The sequence below is a fragment of the Lathamus discolor genome, chromosome 13 (assembly GCF_037157495.1).
Source record: "Lathamus discolor isolate bLatDis1 chromosome 13, bLatDis1.hap1, whole genome shotgun sequence".
Taxonomy (NCBI): domain Eukaryota; kingdom Metazoa; phylum Chordata; class Aves; order Psittaciformes; family Psittacidae; genus Lathamus; species Lathamus discolor.
The window spans coordinates 11,893,787-11,912,220 of record NC_088896.1 but is presented as its reverse complement, the minus strand read 5'-3'; the positions used below and the strand labels follow the sequence as shown (position 1 = coordinate 11,912,220).

The window sequence follows — 18,434 nt, the reverse complement described above, 5'->3', positions numbered from 1 at the left end:
GAGGTTTCTATTTATGCAGATACACAAAGGCCTCAGAACATTCCCACAATCTCTTACTGTTATTTACTGAATACCATCGGCATGCTTAGTGCCGTACAATACACAGAGGAGAACACGCTACTGCCACAAGGGACTTACAGTCTAAATCAGACAGACCAACTATAGTCACAAAGGCTGTCTGAAGATCTGACCCTGGGAAAGGTGAACGTGTGGGAGAGGGCTGTATTCCATCATCGGCTTCGGCACCAAACAGCCAGGGCAGGCATGGGAGGAAGGGGACACCTGAACCCAGAGGGGAGAAGGATGCTCAGGGGGCTCCTGACAAAGGTGCAGGGATGAGAGTAGTAATTACAGAGCAGAAAGGAGCAGGCACACACGGAAGCAAGAAGAAATGAGGCTGGGCTGAGCTCTGAGGCCAGGAACAGAAGCTTAAGCTAAATGCAAAGCAAGATTGAGTTGGCCAGCTAAAGGATGCCAGCTGGAGCAGCAGGAAATAAGGAGGCTCCTCTGTTTCCAAAAGCACATTTCTCCCTCTTTCTGAGAGGGAGAGGCACCTCGGCTCTGAACTATGCCACACTTCTGCACAAGAGCCAAAATCCCCACTGGAGAAGGGAAGCAGCAGCTATGGGACTTGGGGAGCAGCAGAGCACGAGCAGGCACCAGACTCACAACTCCAGCACTGCTGCCCATGAAATTCCTCTGCAGAGAGGACAAGGACCTCAGAGTACCAGAGATTCACCCTGCTGCGGAGCAGGAGTCACAGAGTGCCACAGGGCTCCTGCTGCACGGTTACTACACACCAGGCACCTATGATCTTAGTGTGAGTTGAGGGTTTGTCCCTCTGCACAGCGATACCTGCCCCAAGTCAGACACAGGCAGTTGTCAGAGGCTCACAGAACCAAGGCACGTTTGTAGCTCAGGTCAGCAGCAGAAGATAAAGAGTCCAAAAGCAAGTTTGAGAGGTGCACGCCAAGCTGCTCCTGGCCACGCAGGAGGTTCTTACCTGCTGCTCAAAGAGAAGGGTGTTCAGCGCCTGTCTGCACGGCAGGATCATCATGGGAAACCCCACAGCTACCGACATCATGAATCCCACTCGGATCATCTCCGTCACGAGGTTGGAAGGGAAGTTCATTAGGACGTTCCCAGCAATGGCTTCAGTGTAACTCACGTAGCCAAAGAAGCCCACCTGTGTGGCAGGAGGGAAGGTGAGTCGATGGGGTTTGACTCCAAAGCACATTCATACCTGCCCTACCAAGGCTGGAAGACAGTGACATCCCCTAAGTTAGGACCAGCCAGTCAAGGAGGGAGCATGGGGCCACCTCCTTGGGCAACCTGCTGCAGCACCCCCAGACAGCTGATGAATGGTGGGGCCTTTCTAAAAGCAGAGGCAAGTTTCTCACCAAATACAGGGGGCTTTCATGGAGGATGTTGCAGTGAGGGAGCACCAACGCTCTGCTCATTGCCAGGACAATGAACCAGCCCCCTCCAACAAGGAAGGGTCTGCAATGATTGCCCACAGCAGCCCAGCTCACCAGGCAAGGCTCTTCTCAGGAATTATTAACTCCATTTTATTAACCGGTGCTTTATGAGGCATAACTTCCTTCACATCTTTCTAACTGCAATGGGATGAGAAAGAAGCTCGCCTGAACTCTGGGCAGCACCTCCAGCGCCAGGCTGGGTCCTGGAAGGTAGACAGTGGACTGATGCCCATGGAGGAGCTGGGTTTCCACTCCACCTCCACCCAAGGAAATGTGCCACGCTGAAAATGTGGAGTCTCCAAACACCTCCAGCACTGCTTCGTTCCTCATCTCCCATCTAACTTTGCTCTCAGCAAAACAACTTGTCTTTCAGAATAAATACTGACAAGCAGAACCCAGCCCCAACTGAAGATAAATCATCATCCCCATTGCCTCTCCAGAGTGTGACTTCTGGCAGGGAAAGAGAGGGGGAAGGTTCTTACCGCAATGTAAAAGGTGGTGACCACGTTTAGGGAAGAAGCAAAGATGGAGCTCATGATTTTAACAGACGGCTCATCCAAGCTGTCATAGGTAGGCAAGACCTGACTGTAGAAAAGGGTAAATTATTTAAGGAAGCTTTCTGCAGAAAGAGAGAGAGAAAAACCCAACTCCAGCACATCCTGCCTCAGCCCAGCAGCAACGAATCCCTGACACCTTCCCCCTATGGAGCATAAACACTCGCTGCTATGCCACAATTTATACTGCTAATGCCAAGAGATTTCAGAACACTCATAACTTTAAGTGTTGCAAAAATACTCCTGCTCTCCCCACCCCACCACGTGGAGCTGAACGTGTGATGTAAACATTTTGCTTCAAAAGCGTTGCACAATGAATGACCGTTTATTCCAGTGAAACACCAGTGGCTCCAGGCCAGGCAGAGCATGGGAGATTATTGTTCTTGGAGCTCTCCAGGCTGATAATTAAAGCAACGCAGTGTTTACAGAGTAAAAGCAGGAAGAAGGTTAGAGCATCACCGCATCTAAAAGAGAAGTTAAACAAACAGAGGGAAATGCAGCGCCTGTCATGTTTCAGCGCTGCTGGGGCTGGGTTCACAGAAAGCTGGGAGCACCCATCACCCGGGATCTGGGGTGTCCGCATGCTTGGAATGTGCTTTTTGACATCAGGTGTATGTTTCAGCAACTCATTAATCTCTTACTACTTTAATTCAAGTGGCTTCGTGTTAGTGAAGTAACTCTGAGAAAGGGGGAGCGCCCAGTTTGATGGGAAGGGGTATCCCCAGCTCCAGCGGGCACCAAAGCCATTAACAGAAAGTGTGGCAAGCTGAGGCCAAGCACAAAAATCCTTAAAACCTTAATCCCTTCATGTCAGAGGGTTCTGTACAAAGGAAAAGTGCCCTGCAAAGCCTCCTGCAATCACCTGACTGACCACCACCACTGCTCCAGGCAGAGCAAGAGGACAAGTGTGCAACAGGCAGCGTGTCCTGACATGCCCAGGGTTTATTTTTAAGCACAATGACTGCAGGGAAGGATCAAGGACCCCTCCTCATGTTATCTGCTACACTGCACCTCAAAGAGGGCACAAGCAGGGAGCAGGCAAGTCAGCACAAGTGTTAGTGGCAGCCTGGCTTCACAGATGACCAGAGCTAACTCAGAGCTGCTGTCCTGCACCTCCACTGTCGGGACCACTGTGTCCCTGAGCCCAGCACTAACCCTGCAGGGAACTGGTGCTTCAGAACCATGAACAACACCTGACTTTTATTATTCAGTGGTTTTGCCCCAGAATGGCCATCTCCAGAAATAAGTTTTCTCCTGGAAAGCTCTACTGAGTCTTTAATTAGAGGCTTCAGTGGCTTGAGCAAGGTCACACAAGCGGACTGCAGCAGAGGTAACCGTGGAGCCCTCATGCTCCCAGCTCCACAGCAGATTTCCATGCTACGTAACTGTAAAGGAGTGACCTACTTTGCAACTTCAGCAACAACAGGATGGCTTTTAAAAGGTATTGTACTCACAAGTAAAGCAGGGTCAAGTTTTTCAAGCTAGAAGCACCGTGCTAGAATCAAATGTGCTGAAGGAAAAGGATTCCTGCTTTACGATAGAACTATTTCTCTTTCAAAAAGGTGGTTCTGAGGTTAGCAAAATTAAACCCACCTAGCTGAGAATAACCTGCTTAGAAAGCTTGCCTGGGCTGGGGACACTGTATTGCCACGATGCTTGGGAAAACCATATAGCTTTAGGTTCAGCTTGCCACAGAAGTGCTGTAGTGGAGCCTGTATGTAGGTAAGCGCACACTGGTCCAGACCTAACTCTTCCCCTACATTTCCAGCTCCCAGCAAAACTGTGCTGGGCACTGTGTGACTCCCATCAGGAAAAAACAGTGGAATTTACAAACTCTAAAATGTTAACAAGGTAAAGCCGCAAATGAACACAATTCCCTTCGCCAGTTGTAATGGAGACATTAAACAGCAAGACTGGAGCGTGTTCGGGTAGGAACCAAGCTGCCAAGAGAGCCAATAAGTGGAAAATGATGATTTGGAACTCGCATGTGGGTGTAAACACAGCAGTCTGAGCAAATTTTATCTGTCACATTCATTTACTGTTGGCAATGCTACCTCTTTGCTAGAGCTACAGGGGGGAAAGCCCAACTCTGCCAGCCTTCCAAACGAGGATGCTCTTTTCCCTGTCCACATTTGGAGTTACTTTTCTATTTCAAGTGTGGCACTGTTCCGGCCAGGCACATTTGGCTCTCTTGCCATTTTTGGGCAGAAGGTAATGCTGCTGGACACACGAAAACAGCTCTGCCACCACATCCCTCCACCCGCCACTGGAAGCCCTCATTAAAAGCAGGTAAGTGGAAACACATGACCCAAGTCTCCAAAGTCAATGTCTGTGGGATCTGAGGTCTCTCAAAGAGACTGGGGAAGCAGAGAGCAGGCAGGAGCACACACTGCCCTGCAGGGAACACAGCCCCACTGCCTGGCCTGCTACTAAATCATCCCCTTTGAGGAACAAGGGAAATTCATCCCTTATGCAGCTGTACCAGAAGCAACGCGTGTTACAGCGAGGATCTGCCTGGCCCAAACAATCTCAAATACAATAGCTCCCAAGGGAAACATAACTCCCTCCCCCATGCAGGTAACACAAGGGTAACAACGGAACAAGACGCTGTACTTCAGTGGGCTGTAAGAGATTCTGATTAAAATACAAGAGGAAACCAGATGGTATCAGCGCTGGTGACCCTCCGCCCTCCCCAAAACCTCACTGTGCAGGAACAGGAGCAGCAGGTACTTACGACTGACAGGCAAAGGACATGCCAAAGATGGGGATGCAGCGGAAAATGCCCTCCCAGCGCGTGTAGCTCACTCGCTGCAGCCACTGCCCGCTGAAGAGGCCGTGCTTGAAGGACGACAGCACAATCTGCAGCCAGAGAAGGGAAGGGGGTTAAGAGCCAACCCCAAACCACGTCCCAGCAGCGGTGATGTGGAGCAGCTCCCACTGCCCACCACAGCCCCATCCCTGCAGTCAAACTCCCACCCCACCCACAGGCTTAATGAAAGCTCCCAGCAAGCCCCAAGGGCCCCCTCCCTGCCCCTCAGGTTCCTGTTGATGGATTCAGAAGATCTATGACATTCCCTGCCTTGCTTGCTGCAGACATCCCAGCACACACCAGGGTGGGACCATCTCCACTGACACATTTCACTGGGAGAATTGTATTGCTCCCAGCCCTTTCTTTTGCACTTTATAAAACAAGTTGTTAAATCCTAACGGGAAGCAACATCTGCCTTGGAGAATCCTGTGCAGAAGAGGGAGACAAAGGTCCCTACAACAGAGCCCCACCTGCACACTGCTGCTCCAGAGCTGTTTAACACCAGCAGCTCACCAAAGCCAAGGATAAACTGCAGGAAAACAGGGGGAGCGAGGCACCCAGGCGAGGCCAGGGCAGCTCCTTTGCCATTGACAGGGAAACTGGCCAGCACTGGGTTGCACAGGAAACAGAAGGTAAATATGTCTGAATGCCTGTTTATAATATCCCCTGAATGGGGGTTTTCTAATCCCCAGAGATTACGCTTTCGTGCAGCCAACTCTCCCAAAGTGTTGTGGTTTTCTTAAAGGCACAACTCCTGGATCACAGCTCTTGTGTTACCATTCCAGCCTCCCCACAGGGCAGCTCAGGAGCCTGACCCAGCACAACCTGCTAAGGAAAAGTGAAGTGGAAAGAATTTCCACACCTCCCTTTGCTTCCCTTTGTTGCAGCCATCCCAGTCCTGAAACCTGGGAGAGACAGGGCTGGGGCTCCAAGAGCAAAGCACACGAGCATGTGCGAGGTGAGACTCGAAGTCATTAAAAAGCAAATGAGAGTCTCCAGCTCTCAGGAAATGCTGCTGTGCAATGGGGCTTGGCCAAGCTAAAAGGGGCTGGCTTTAGGTAACATTCACCTTACCTTACTTAACCTAAATGGTCAAGAATCCTCCACCTCAGCAGTAAAACCCTTTTCTAGGTGCATCCAAGCACAAGCCTATGCCACGTACCAGACTGCAGGCTTTATGAAGCACTCAATGCTCAAGAAAGAGAAGTGCTGGTGTCTAACATCAAATTTGCAGCCTGAAAGCCATTAACCATCAGCTGCAAAGTAGCATGCAAAGTACACGTTTGAGTCCTTAACAAGAGCTGCCTTCCCCCTACACATCAGAAGCACTGAGGTTTTCAAGGCCAAACACTAACACATGATGAAAGTCCTTCTGGTTCCAGGCACTCTTCCCCACATCTTCCATCCTTTGATTCCAAGTTCAGAGCCTTAAATTATAAGACACCAACAAGCAGAACAAACCACAACTCAATTTGTGGCTTCTTATTATTTGTGCCACCACAGCGTAACAGCTTACAGGCCCACTGGCCAGCTTCTACAGGCTGCACCTCCCCACCTCCACCAGCTCATGGGCACCCCAACCACTTGTGACACCCAGGACCAGCAGCACTCATTATCAGAAAGGACATTTTAAACTTGAGGCTGGCACCTACAGGCTGCTCCAGTGGGAATATCTGTGTTCAAACACCAGGAAAACAGCATTCCCAATGTCAATACTGACCACAAACATGAACACCGTGTAGAAGATGAGAGCCATGGCACTGAAGGACTGTATAGAGGCCATCATGTTCCTTTGGAGGCTCAATGGAAGCACAATGCAGAGGGAGACAGCAAAGAGCAGGATTATCCGGAAACTGCCTGACACCTGGAAAAGGGACCTGTGTGAAGAACTGGAGCACGGGGGATACTCAAAACACCCCCCAAACCCCAACACGGTTGATCCTTCCAGTGTGAGAAGCAATGCAAAGCCAGGGTGGATTCCAAACGTGAGGTTCTGCTTCTGTAGGTATTGAAAGACTCAATGCTGCCGTTTCCTTGCTAGGTCTGTGATTAGCTCACACAGTCACTGGGTGCCACTGTTGCTCTGCACAGTGCGTGACAGGTCATTGAATCACACAATTGTTTAGGTTGGAAAAGACCTTAAAGAGTCCAACCATTAACCCAGCACTGCCCAGCCCACCACTAACCCATGTCCCCAAGCACCACATCTACACTGTTAAATCCCTCCAGGGATGGTGGCTCCAGCACTGCCCCAGGCAGCCTGTTCCAGCACTTGACAGCCCTTTAGTGAAGACATTCTTCCAAATCTCCAACCTAAACCTCCCCTGGCACAACTTGAGGCCATTTCCTCTCATCCTATCCCTTGTGACTTGGGAGAAGAGACCGACCCAACTGCACTGCAACCTCCTGTCAGTTAGTTGAAGAGAACATTAAGGTCTCCTCCTTTTCTCCAGGCTGAACAACCCCAGTTTCTTCAGCTGCTCATCACAGGACTTGTGCTCCAGGCTCTGCACCAGCTCTGCTGCCCTTCTCAGCACCTCAATGTCTCTCTTGTTGTGAGGGGCCCAAAACTGAACACAGGATTTGAGATGTGGCCTCACCAGGGATGAGTATAGGGGACAGTCCCTGCCCTGGTCTTGCTGGCTGCACTATTGCTGGTACAAGCCAGGATGCAGATCCATCCTAACAGGAAGTATTTGGGGGGGTGGTGGTGTTTAAATGCTAATCCAGCACAAGCTGTTTAGGTATTCCATGCAGTTACTAAAAACTAAACTTAATTGGGATATAGGAGATTGAAGACTTCAAAATTCCAACCCAGAAAATTAATCAAAACCTCACACTGGTATTTATTATAGCAGAACACTCCAAAATGCTTGGAAATATTTAATACCTCATTTGGCTGCAGCCACAACGCATCTTTTTAACTTCATAGTCCCTTAATCGGAGCTTAGCAGCATCAGGAGGAGCAGATAACAGCCAAAACCCCTTCCACATGTCCGTCTGCTTCCCTGCAGGGCTCTGAGCGCTCACACCCTGGCTCACAGCTCCGCAGGAGCAGCAGCAGAGCCTCCTGCCCAGGAGGAGCACCTCTTGCTGCCGTGTGTGCTGAGCCAACACCAGGCTTATTTGATCTTAAAGAGGAGCAGGCACAACAGAACAGCAAGGGACAGCACAAGAAATCCCTCCTGAGCCAGAGGGCTGCGAGGGGGTGAGAGCCTGGACAGAGGAATCGTCTGTTACTGCATGTTGGGGCAGGAATTAGGACAGGAAGCACCATCTCCCCCAGGAATCTGCTCCAGAATTAGAGAGACCAAGTTAAAAAGAATTCCTTTGCTGGAAGTGCCTCATTGGAGGTTTTACACATCTGATTGTTCACCATATGTCTGGGCTTCCAGAGCTCCAGGCTCTCTGCACAAGGCTCTGCCATTAAAGCTCACCACGTACTGACCCTACAACACCTCATGGGCTGCCGAGGACACTGCCAAGGCAGGACACCCTTTGCTGTGTCAAAGGCACACGCAGCTCCAGGCAAGAAGAACTGGGACCACTGTCTGCACTGTGGATGTGAGGATTTACTCACCTGAAATCCAAGCAGGCGGGCGAAGAAGCTGGAGCCCAGATCACCAATGACCACGTAGAAAGCGATGCAGGTTCCCAGCATCAGCCCAATCATGCTGCAAGAGCAACACAACACACGCAGGTCAGGAGCTGGAGCAGAACCCTGGCACGCAGCTCCTGCTCTGGTGTGCTTGTCAGCTGCCATATTCCCACTGGATCTGTACTCTGTGCAGCCCTCATGAGGAGGAGGAGGCTTTGTTAGTGCTAAGGCAACAGAGAGCTGGAGACACTGCCTGGGATGGCTGGAACTGAGCCTCTGATGATGGAACATCCATAGGAATTAACCAGACACAGCTAAAAGGGATCACTGAAAGCAATTTAAATCTTGTGCAGTCACTCACGTTCAGAGGTGCAGCAGCCTCAGCATCCCTTGCTCTGGAGTACACCCACCCTCCAACACAAGCCACAAGTTTTGCTGAAGCCACCTTGAAAACACATTTGGCAACCAGCAGTGGAGTAGGGTTTCTGTCTGCAGGGATGCAGTTTGCTCCCACAGCTGTATGAGCAGCCTGTGCATCACTGCTGGGGCTGAAGGGGGGACCACGCTTTGATCCTCAGCCTTGTGAAGAGCCATCACTTCTGCTTCAACCCCAGTAGAATAAAACCCAGAGAAGCTCCATCCTCCCCAGCCATCCTGCTGAGAGAAGTAGCTCCGGTAACAGCCCATGCACGGGGCTATCTGCTGCTTGGAGCCACAGCAAAACAAACCTTGGAGACGGCAAAAATTCCTTTAGTTCTTGGAAAAGAAAGCATTTAAAAGAACTAGCGAGAGGTTCTCAGCCCCACGCCCCGCAGCAGCGGCTACCAGGAAAGCCTAAATCCCAGCTCAGCTCTCAAACTTCTTCCCACAAAATGGACCACACTTTAATGAGAAGATTGTCTTAGGAGCTGCCTCTCCTCCCATTCATGATTGCATGGGCCACTTTCCCTCCCAGCTCCAATTATAACATCCCCGTGGCAATTACAGCAATTGCTTGCACGGGCAAGTAACATCTGAGAAGTATTCCGTGTATTTTTAGTGTTGTGCAGCAGTTTGCAGCTGGGAAGAGGGAAGGAGCCAGCACCAGCCACTCACTGGCCAGGGCTCAAGACACCTCTAGCAAAGAGTTCTGAGGATGTCCCATGGAGCCTGTCCTGAAACAGAGAGGATTCCCCCCACAGGGCATCCATACCCCAATGGAAAGCCCTCTTGCCTCCACTCAGGAACAGGGTGGGATATGCTGAAGGCAATACCTGTGAGCTGTGCTTAGGGAATCTCACTCTGCTCTTGTGCAAATTCTGGTGGAAGGAAGGCTTCTGGGACCAGAGGAGGCAGGAGGGGACGAAAGGAGAGCACAGCAAAGCCACAGGAAGCTACAGAGCAGCCTCATTCATTAAAGAAAACCGAACCACTCACGCTTTAAATAAGCAGCAGATTACCTTGTTTCCACCAACATTTTTCCTGCTTTTCCATAGGCATGAAATGCTGGCGGAAGAGGGAACAAAAAAAGAGTTTCAGTTAGTCAAAGGTCCAGTTTGATATTAGACAATGAGAGTGTCAGGGCAGCACAGCGGGAAGGTGCCGGTGTGGGGCTGTGGGGCTGTTTCTCTTGCCTGCCCTCCCACTTGCTGTTTCAGACCGAGAACTGAAAACCACATAAGACAGGAACAAAGATGAGGAAAAGATAGAAAGCAGGTTCTTTTTGGATGTGAAAAAAGAGGTGGTGTGAAGTCGCAGTCACACATGGCAACCATTAAAGGCAGCGAAATGTGCCTGGGTAAGAGGCTGTGTGCTGAAACGTTTCTGCAGTGCAAAATCTCAATCAAACTCCCATCTTTATTTTTATCTTCCCACTAAAACTGGACCTCCTGACGCTGCTGGATGGGAGCTCTGAGCTGGTGCCCAGAACGTTCAATCCCATACCCAGAATACCCAGTGCTCACAGCCCACACCAAAGCGCTGCTGCCAAGAGACCTTCTTTTCCCCCCCTCCCCTCCCATACTTGGGTTGTAGCAGAAAATGATCACTCGGCTTTAAATCATTGTGTTTCTTCTGAAAAGGAAAATGCCAAGAAAACTCCGCTGGTATTTTTAGATCTAAACTGGGCAGAATGGGAATTGAAACCTCCAGCACACACAGACCACAGTGCCCCATCCTGTCAGCCTCGCGCTGCAGAGGTCCAGCATGAAAACCACCACCCTGGATTCCCCTTTGTGCTCCCTCAAGGTACAGCACACATTCCTGCAGCCACCAGAAAACCAACTTCATTCCCTTCTGGAAGCATCTTCTGCTATTTTAGATATTAACTTACAAACTGTTGATTTCTTTGGACTCTGCTCGAGCTAAACATTAAGGAAACAAGATGTTCTCCCGCAGAATGAGCAAGCAGCATGGCAGGAGACCCACAGCAGGGAAATAACACAGAGCTGTGATGTGGGGCAGCACTGAAAATAGCTGATGGCTGGATGACAGCCTGGGGGAACAGGCACACTGCCTGCCTTCACCTCAGCTGCTGAAGGAAAAGGCAACAGCCCTCAAGGGCTGTTTGGTCACACAGCCAAAGGGGCACGGATGAGAGAGAGGGACCAGCAAGAGGAGAACATCCCTCCAGGAGAGCGGGTCATCAGTGAGACACCTCATGTGCCTCCAGGTACAGCTACAGCCGGTGATCACCCAGGCTGGGGAGAATCAGGCTCCTTGGCCGCTCTGAAGGGATGTTCTAATGCGAACAAGCCTCCAAACGTTGTACCACACGTGCCCACCTGGAGATGCTGGAAAACTCAGAGCTTTTACCTTCTCAAGAAGGAAGCGATGAGTGTAAATGAATGGAGCAGCTTTGCAAGGGGATCCCCAGATGCCCAGCAAGCTGGGCAGAGCTGACTGCTCAGGAGGGACAGAAGCCCTTTTAAATCAAGTGTGGTTACTAGAACGGGGAACCTGTGGTCCAGCCCTTCTCCCTGCAGGGAGCAGAGCAGAGCTGCCTCCGGGGTGCTGTCGGGGTCAGTACCCAGCACAGGTACTCTGCAGAAACCCAGGCTGCTTTCGGCAGCTTCAGGAGAGGCACCAGCTCCTGTCCTGGCTAAAAGCTGCCTGGGAAGCACATCCCACTTCCCTTCTTGTCCACGGATCCGCGCAAAGCCCTTCCCTTCCAGGCAAGGTGGCACCCCTCGGGCACCCAGCGCTGCCAAGCAGCACCGCCAGGGCCAGGCACCAGCCTGCTGCAGGCCTGGCTCCTGCGGAGCTCCAGGATCCCTCCGGAAGGGGCTGCCTCCCTGAAGTGCATTTGCAAAACTTGGTGCCATCTTTGAGCGCTGCCAAAACCTCCCACAGCCTCGGCTGCAGGCGCTGCCAGGAGCTCTCGCAGATGTACCCGGGAACAAACCCACGGTGACAAAGGCTGCCTGTGTGGAGCTGCTCAACCTTGATGCATTAGGATGCATTATAGGAGCGCTGCCTTTCCTCCCAAGGCCGGCCCTCCCGGTGGCACCTCTCCCAGGGCAGGGGGAGGGAGCAGAGGCATTTCTTTCAGCGCCAGCCTTTGCGTGCCAGGAGGTGCCAGGAAGTTTAGAGCCATTACTGGCTCTCTGTGTATGCGAGCCCCTTGGCTTCCGAAGTGCAGAGGATCCCTTCTTCCCGGGAGACGCTCCAAGGTGGAGGGGACTCTCTGTACTTGGGAGAAGCAGCACACAAAGACCTCTTGTGAGGGGGCAGCTGGGCCAGAGTGGCGAGGCCAAGTCAGACGCTACCTGGGGGGCTCCCCCTTCCTTCCAGCATCACAGCACAGCCTCCAAGACCACAGAGCTTCTTGATCTTTTCAGTCTCGAGCAGATACAACTGGGCAGAAGCCAAGCACGCAGCCCGGGCGCATCACATCGGGCTGTCTGAGGATGGAGGAAACCCATCTGTCAGCAACACAGCGAGCCATGTGCCTCTGCAGCGCTCTCACCACGGGCAATGCCAGCCGGCTCCCTCCTCCCCAGAGAAATAAGGGAAACCGAGTAAAAGAAGACTTTTCCCTCTCATTTCACAAGCCAACAGAGAGCACTGGAACCCCATCACCTCCTCCTGTCCCCCCAAGCCGGTCAGGAGCACAAGAGAGCTCACAAGCAGCGCTGCCGCCGCGCTCTGCCCCAAACCCCCCACAGGAATCCTGCAGATGTTTTGCTTTCTTTGGCCGCTTGGAAGCTCGAGCACCGCTTCCGCTGCTTTGCTGGGCCCCAGCTCCATGCCAGGCTCTGGGCTGGCAGCACCCGCTGTCCTCGGCAGCACACTGGGTGGGGAAGCTCGTGGCTTTCATGCCCAGGCCAGTAATTTACTCCAGACACTGGCTCCGCCAGCTCCCAAAGCTTGGGCTTGGATCAGTCGGCGCCGCCTCTCCTCCCCTGCCCTGCAGAGTCAAAACAATTCTGTGCCCATTAACTTCACTGCAAGAGCAGAACAGAGCCCGCGCTCCCCTGGGGACATGGGGAGAGGCTGACAGAGGAAAACAAGGCAAATTGAAGGCTACGACCGGGAAACCATGTGCTACTGCGACAGTACCAGTGTGAAGGCTGTGAATGAGGAGGTCCAAGTAAAACGGCAGTTAAACCCCAAGACAGACAAGCACCAGGGCTGGAATGCTCACCGAGGCCAGGGTAGGTCCTGCGCTTGCTGAGGTTGGCCGATTTCACCAGGAACATGCAGGACTGATGAGTCATCCAGGAGCAGAAAACCAGGAGCAGAGCTCCCAGGACGATGCCGCACTGCAACGGGAGAAGAAGGGGGGAAGATACCAACAGGAGATGGAAAATCAGCCCGAGTGCCGCGCTCCTCACCTGCAGGCTCCCGCACGGATCCCAGCCCCGCTGCTGCCTGGGAGGGAGCTCCCCGCGCTCCAGGGCAGGCAGGAGGAGCAGGCCGGGTGCCAGCTCCTGTTTGCTCCCTGCACAGCCCAAGGACAACACGGAGCAGCCACCTGCTTCCCACAGCTTCCAGCCGCGCCGACGCCAGCACCGAGGGGTGAACCAGGCGCGTTTATGGCGCGGAACCTCCACATTCCCTCCCTCCACCTGCTCTGTGCTCTCTCGGCAGGCTCGGAGCACAGGGCCCAGTCCTCATCCCGAGGTGCAAACACTGTTGTAAGCTGGCTAAACACGAACTGTCCGGGACATTAAAGAACCCCTGAGCTCACCCTCAGCCCTGTCCCACCTCACTGCTTCACGCGCTCACAGCGAGAGGGTCCTAAACACCAGACGCATTTTAAGCAGGGGGTTTTAAACCACATCTGAAAGCTGCTGCCCTTTCTCCTGCTGTATTTAAACCTGGTGTTTCCATTGGGATGGCAGCAGCTCCAGGAGCAGAGCTCAGTGTAAGCGCAGCTCGTTTGAAAACGCCTCTGAGCCAAACCCATTTATCAAATGGATAAATTCCTCTTTTTACCCTTTTGCTCACAAAAAAATCGGGAGAAATCCCAGAATCCCAGCCTGGTTTGGGTTGAAGGGGCCTTAAATCTCATCCAGCTCCAACCGCTGCCACGGGCAGGGACCCCTTCCACTGGAGCAGCTTGCTCCGAGCCCCTGTGTCCAACCTGGCCTTGAGCACTGCCAGGGATGGGGCAGCCACAGCTTCTCTGGGCACCCTGTGCCAGCGCCTCAGCACCCTCACACCCTGGAGCGCTCGGGACACACGAACCCACGCAGCGCGGCACCAGAGGCCTCGGCTCCGTCCTCCACCGCCCACCCCCGCGGGGCGCTCACCTGCCGGAAGCAGAAGGGCACGGTGAGCACGCTCACCCCCACGATGCTGTTCACCACGTTCATGATGAGGCCCCAGTTGGAGCCCGCCGCCGCCGCCGCCGCCGCCATGGCCCGGCCCCGGGCCCCTCCGCGCCTCACCCGCCCGCACCCGCCATGGAGGGACCGCACCGCACCGGACCCGCCCCGCCGCCGGCACCGGCCACAGCGGCACTTCCGGCTTCCGCTGCTCCGCTGGCGCTTCCGGCGGCGGACAGAGAGACGCGCGGGGCAGAGCGGCGCCCGGTGGGACACTCCCACCGGCTGGGAGGACCGAGCCGCTCCCGGGAGGACCCCCGAGTGCGCGCAGGCAGGCAGGGGTGCATGAAACTGCATGGAAAGGAGCACGCATGCATGCACACGCCCGTGAAGCCATGCAGGTGCATGTAAAGGCATATAGGTGCATGCACATGCCTGTAAGGACATGCATGTAAAGGCATGGAGATGCATGTGGAGGCATGCAGACGCATGTAACTGCATGCAGAGGTATGCGTGTGCATGCAGAAGCATGCATGCGCGTGTGTGTAAAGGCAGGCAGATGCATTTAAATGTATGCACATGACTATAAAGGCCCGTAGATGCATGCACATGCATCCAAAGGCATTCCGATGCATTTAGGTACATTCACATACCCATGCATGTAAATGCATACACAAGTGCATGCGCTTGCATGGGCATGCATACACACACATGTACACATGCAAATGAACACCCATGCACACACACACGTACACGCATCCCACAGGATCAGCAGGTCCGAGCACCCCAAGGATCCTCGCCCAGGGCCTCGTGGGGTGCAGATAACCAGCGCGTGGGTGCCGCACCCTGCGCCCTGCACCATGGCTGGGTGCCACGTGTGCCACCGAGCACCCGCACAGCCACCGGGGTCACTCACCCAGCACCAGGGGCTCCCAGAGGAGCAGGGCCGGAGGGCGGTGGGGGGCTCCGGAGGCTCGCGGGCTCGGCGCGGCACACACCAAGGGCGCGCTCCCGGTGGGATGGAGCACGCGGCGCTTGTGTAATTTGCAGCAATTGCAATGGGGAACCGCAGGAATTCGCCCGACAAAAGGTTTGCAGGAGGTGAACACGCCTGGATAATTCCCTCCAGGTGCCGGCTGCGCTCCCGTTCCCTGCGCCGGGGCGGGAGCAGATCCCAGGCACGGGATGGGGAGGGGAGCCCCTGGATCCAGGGACACGCAGTGAGGTCCGTGTGTGCCCCACAAAAGCTGCCCCAGGCCCCACATGGGGCATCCCTGTAAGGGGGTGGCCTGCAGCAGTGTGTAAACATGTGCTCACCTTACACGTGTGTAAATGCACACGCAGACCCACAGCTCTGTGCCAATACCCACATGCCCACATGTGCAGGGACCTCCGTATGCATGTGCAAACCCACATGCACATGGGCACACACGTGTCTATGGGGCCAGGAGCACCCCACAGGCTTTCACCATGAGCTGCGGGTGCTGGTGTGGGGCTGGAGCCGGTCATCTCCCACCCATGGGTGCCCGAGCACTTACTGGGGATGGCAGAGCTGCAGCCAGGACCTGTGGCAGGACCCACCATGCTGGGACAGGAGAGCACCTTGCTGTGGTGCTGGGGCATCTGCAGCGAGTTAGAGGGGAATTGTGCTTACCCAATCGACGTTACACAGCCCCAGACTCAGCACTGGCTGGGAAAGGGCTCAGGTGGCTTCTGCCCATGAAAGCCAGTGGCCCAGCAAGCACCAAGAGCCACCAGCCGTGACCCCGACGTGTGGGAGCAGGACCAACCCCTGCTCCATCACCCTGCAGCCCCAACCCTGTCACCAGCACCAGTAAGTGAGCACAGGGACACGGCACAGCGGGTGGCACGGTGTCCCCAGCACTCACTGGTGTGGCAGGCACTGACAGGGGTCACCGGTACACGGGGATGCTGATGTGTGTGACTGGGATGGGGCGATGGCTCCGCACTGCCCGGCTCCCCTTGCGTGCCGGGACAATGTGTTTCCAATCGCCGTGTTCCCGGCCCTGCTGTGATCCAAACCACCTGCGGCCGCTCGCCTGCAACCCATCAGCTACCGGATAAACGGATCAGAGGCGGCCCCACGCCACGAGCCGGCCACCGCAACAGCGGCACCGATGGGGCGAACCGGGGGCTGGTGCTGCCTGCAACCCCCTGCGCTGAGTGGGCTCCATCCTGTCCCCAGCAGCACCACTGGCACGTGTAACCCCTCCAAGAGAAGCCTCTTCCTCCAGTGGCATCCGCGGTGGCCAGTGGCATGTTCCCATCCGCCGCTGTCACCTCGCTGTGCCATGGCACAGCCACGCTCCATAGACCAGCATCAGAGCGAGGGGACAGCAGGCGGGGGTCCTGCAGAAACAGGACCCCCACAGCACAGCCCAGAGGTGGGCGCAGCTCAGTGTCCCCATGGGAGCCCACCCCCTGGCCTGAACCGCCCCGCTCCCCGACGACAGATCCCTGGCAGAGCCTGGGAACAGCCCGGCAAGTGTTTAAAAACATAAATTAAAACAAATTGCGGTTTTATATTGCAAATAAGGGCAGTTTTATCGGTTTTATTGCATAACAACCGTTAATGAAGTGCAGTTTCAGGCACCTTAATAGCTCAGAGACTAAAGTTCAGCCCCTATCTCTGGTGGGCTGGGATTCCCATGCGTCAGGAGCGAACCTGGTGGACGGGAAATGGAAATCAATGCATGGCCGTTACCGGGGCCACGGGACCCGAGTCACCCGCGGGATCGACCCAGGTGGGGGCTCAACAGCTCAAACCCTGCTGCGGGGCCACGAGGGGCTGTGGCGGCTCCCCGGGTGCCTCCCCAGTGTCCTGGCACATGAGCCAAGGGGCGCCCACGGGGCCCTGCACCCGCCATGGGGTGGATTTTGGGGGTCGGTGACCCCAGGCTGCGTGGAAAGCAGACCCACGTGGCGCTGCACGGGACCCGCACCCCCCCGCACAGCACACCGCGCTGCCGTACGGCCCCCGCCGCCCCACGGTACCGGGGATTCACCGGCGGGGTCGCAGGCGGGTGATGCGGGGGGGATCAGCGCGCAGGCACGCACCATGCGGTCTCACCCTGCCCTGCCCTGCCCTGCCCTCCCCTCCCGCAGGCGCTGCCCACCCGCACGTACCGTGCGCACGGAGCCGCACCGAGCTCCGCCGGCCAGCCCGCACCGGCCCGCACCGCGCTGCGGGACCGAGCCCCGCCCGCCAGTGGGCGGAGCTACGCAATGGCAACGCCTCTCCCCGGTGCGCATGAATGGGCGCGCCCCGCCCACCCCCTTGTAAGGAATCAGGAGCCTCTCGGACGCCGGCATTCAACCCGCCCCTTCGTCCCGCCTCCTCTCCGCGGCTCCACCAATCAGAGCGGCGCGTCGGGCCCCCTGCCGGCGCTGGCCTTTGTTTGTGGAGGGAGCCGTGGCCAATGGGAGCGCGGGAGGGGGAAGGGAAGACCAATGGGAACGCGGGGAGATAAGGGGGCGGGGCGGATGGGGATGGCCCGGCCCGGCCACGTGCTCGCGGAGCCGCCGCCGCCGGGCCCGGGGGCACGGAGCGGCCCCGGTACGGGCCCGGCCGCGCCGCTGCCGTCGGGTGCCCCCTTCCCCCGGGAACAACGAGCACGGAGCCCCCGGAGCCGCCCCCACGCGTGGCCCTGCGCCCCCGGCCGTGCCCCCCGCGCAGGGCCGTGCCCCAGCACTGTCAGCCCTCCTGCGCCGGTACCGTACCGGCATCCGCCTGCGCCGGCAGAGCCGTGAGGCCCCGGTGAGCTGCTGCCCCAGCACCAGCCCTGTCCCTCGGGTTCCAGCCTGGCTGGGTTGTGGGCCAGGGCTGGTGCTGAGCAGGCACGGCAGAGAGGTGACATCAGGGCTATGCCGTGTGCCAGTCTGCGTGCTGGGACCTGGCTATGCCTAGGAACCATTGGCAATGAGAAATGTGCTTCCTACCCAGCCGCGCCAGGCTGGCCTCATACTCATGCCATAGGGGTGCCCACTGCCAGACCATGCAGCCAGGCTGGTGTGTTCAGTCACTCCTGGGCTGCCGGTGGTGAGCACGGCTGCTTGAGATGAGCCCTTTGCTGGAAAGGTGAAGGTCACGGTTGGCGTTGCCATCACAGTCAGCTCCCAGCTCCTGTGTCTGATGGTTCTAATCCCCGCTGGCCCTCCAGGATGCTCTCCATCATGGCAGGGCTCAGCCTTGTGCAGGCCACAGCACTGCCATTCCCATTCAAG

General features: G+C 55.6%; 1 protein-coding gene and 1 long non-coding RNA gene across 2 annotated transcripts in view; both read right to left on the bottom strand.

Annotated features, from left to right (window-relative positions):
- SLC38A10 (solute carrier family 38 member 10) overlaps positions 1–14,378 on the bottom strand; it is a 34,143-nt gene extending 19,765 nt beyond the window's left edge. The window contains exons 1-8 of the mRNA XM_065693720.1: positions 14,175–14,378; positions 13,064–13,181; positions 9,879–9,924; positions 8,422–8,515; positions 6,562–6,705; positions 4,767–4,891; positions 1,961–2,063; positions 1,004–1,186 (exon numbers count right to left, since the gene is read on the bottom strand). Of these exons, the coding sequence (XP_065549792.1) occupies positions 1,004–1,186; positions 1,961–2,063; positions 4,767–4,891; positions 6,562–6,705; positions 8,422–8,515; positions 9,879–9,924; positions 13,064–13,181; positions 14,175–14,282 (921 nt within the window). The 5' untranslated portion in view covers positions 14,283–14,378. The remainder of the gene's footprint in view (positions 1–1,003; positions 1,187–1,960; positions 2,064–4,766; positions 4,892–6,561; positions 6,706–8,421; positions 8,516–9,878; positions 9,925–13,063; positions 13,182–14,174) is intronic.
- Positions 14,379–16,728: 2,350 nt separating this feature from the next.
- On the bottom strand, positions 16,729–17,424 carry LOC136021630 (uncharacterized). The gene is made up of 2 exons (XR_010615842.1): positions 17,337–17,424; positions 16,729–16,875 (listed from the first exon to the last, which is right to left on the bottom strand). It is a non-coding gene; the product is annotated as an uncharacterized LOC136021630 (long non-coding RNA).
- Positions 17,425–18,434: the final 1,010 nt, after the last annotated feature.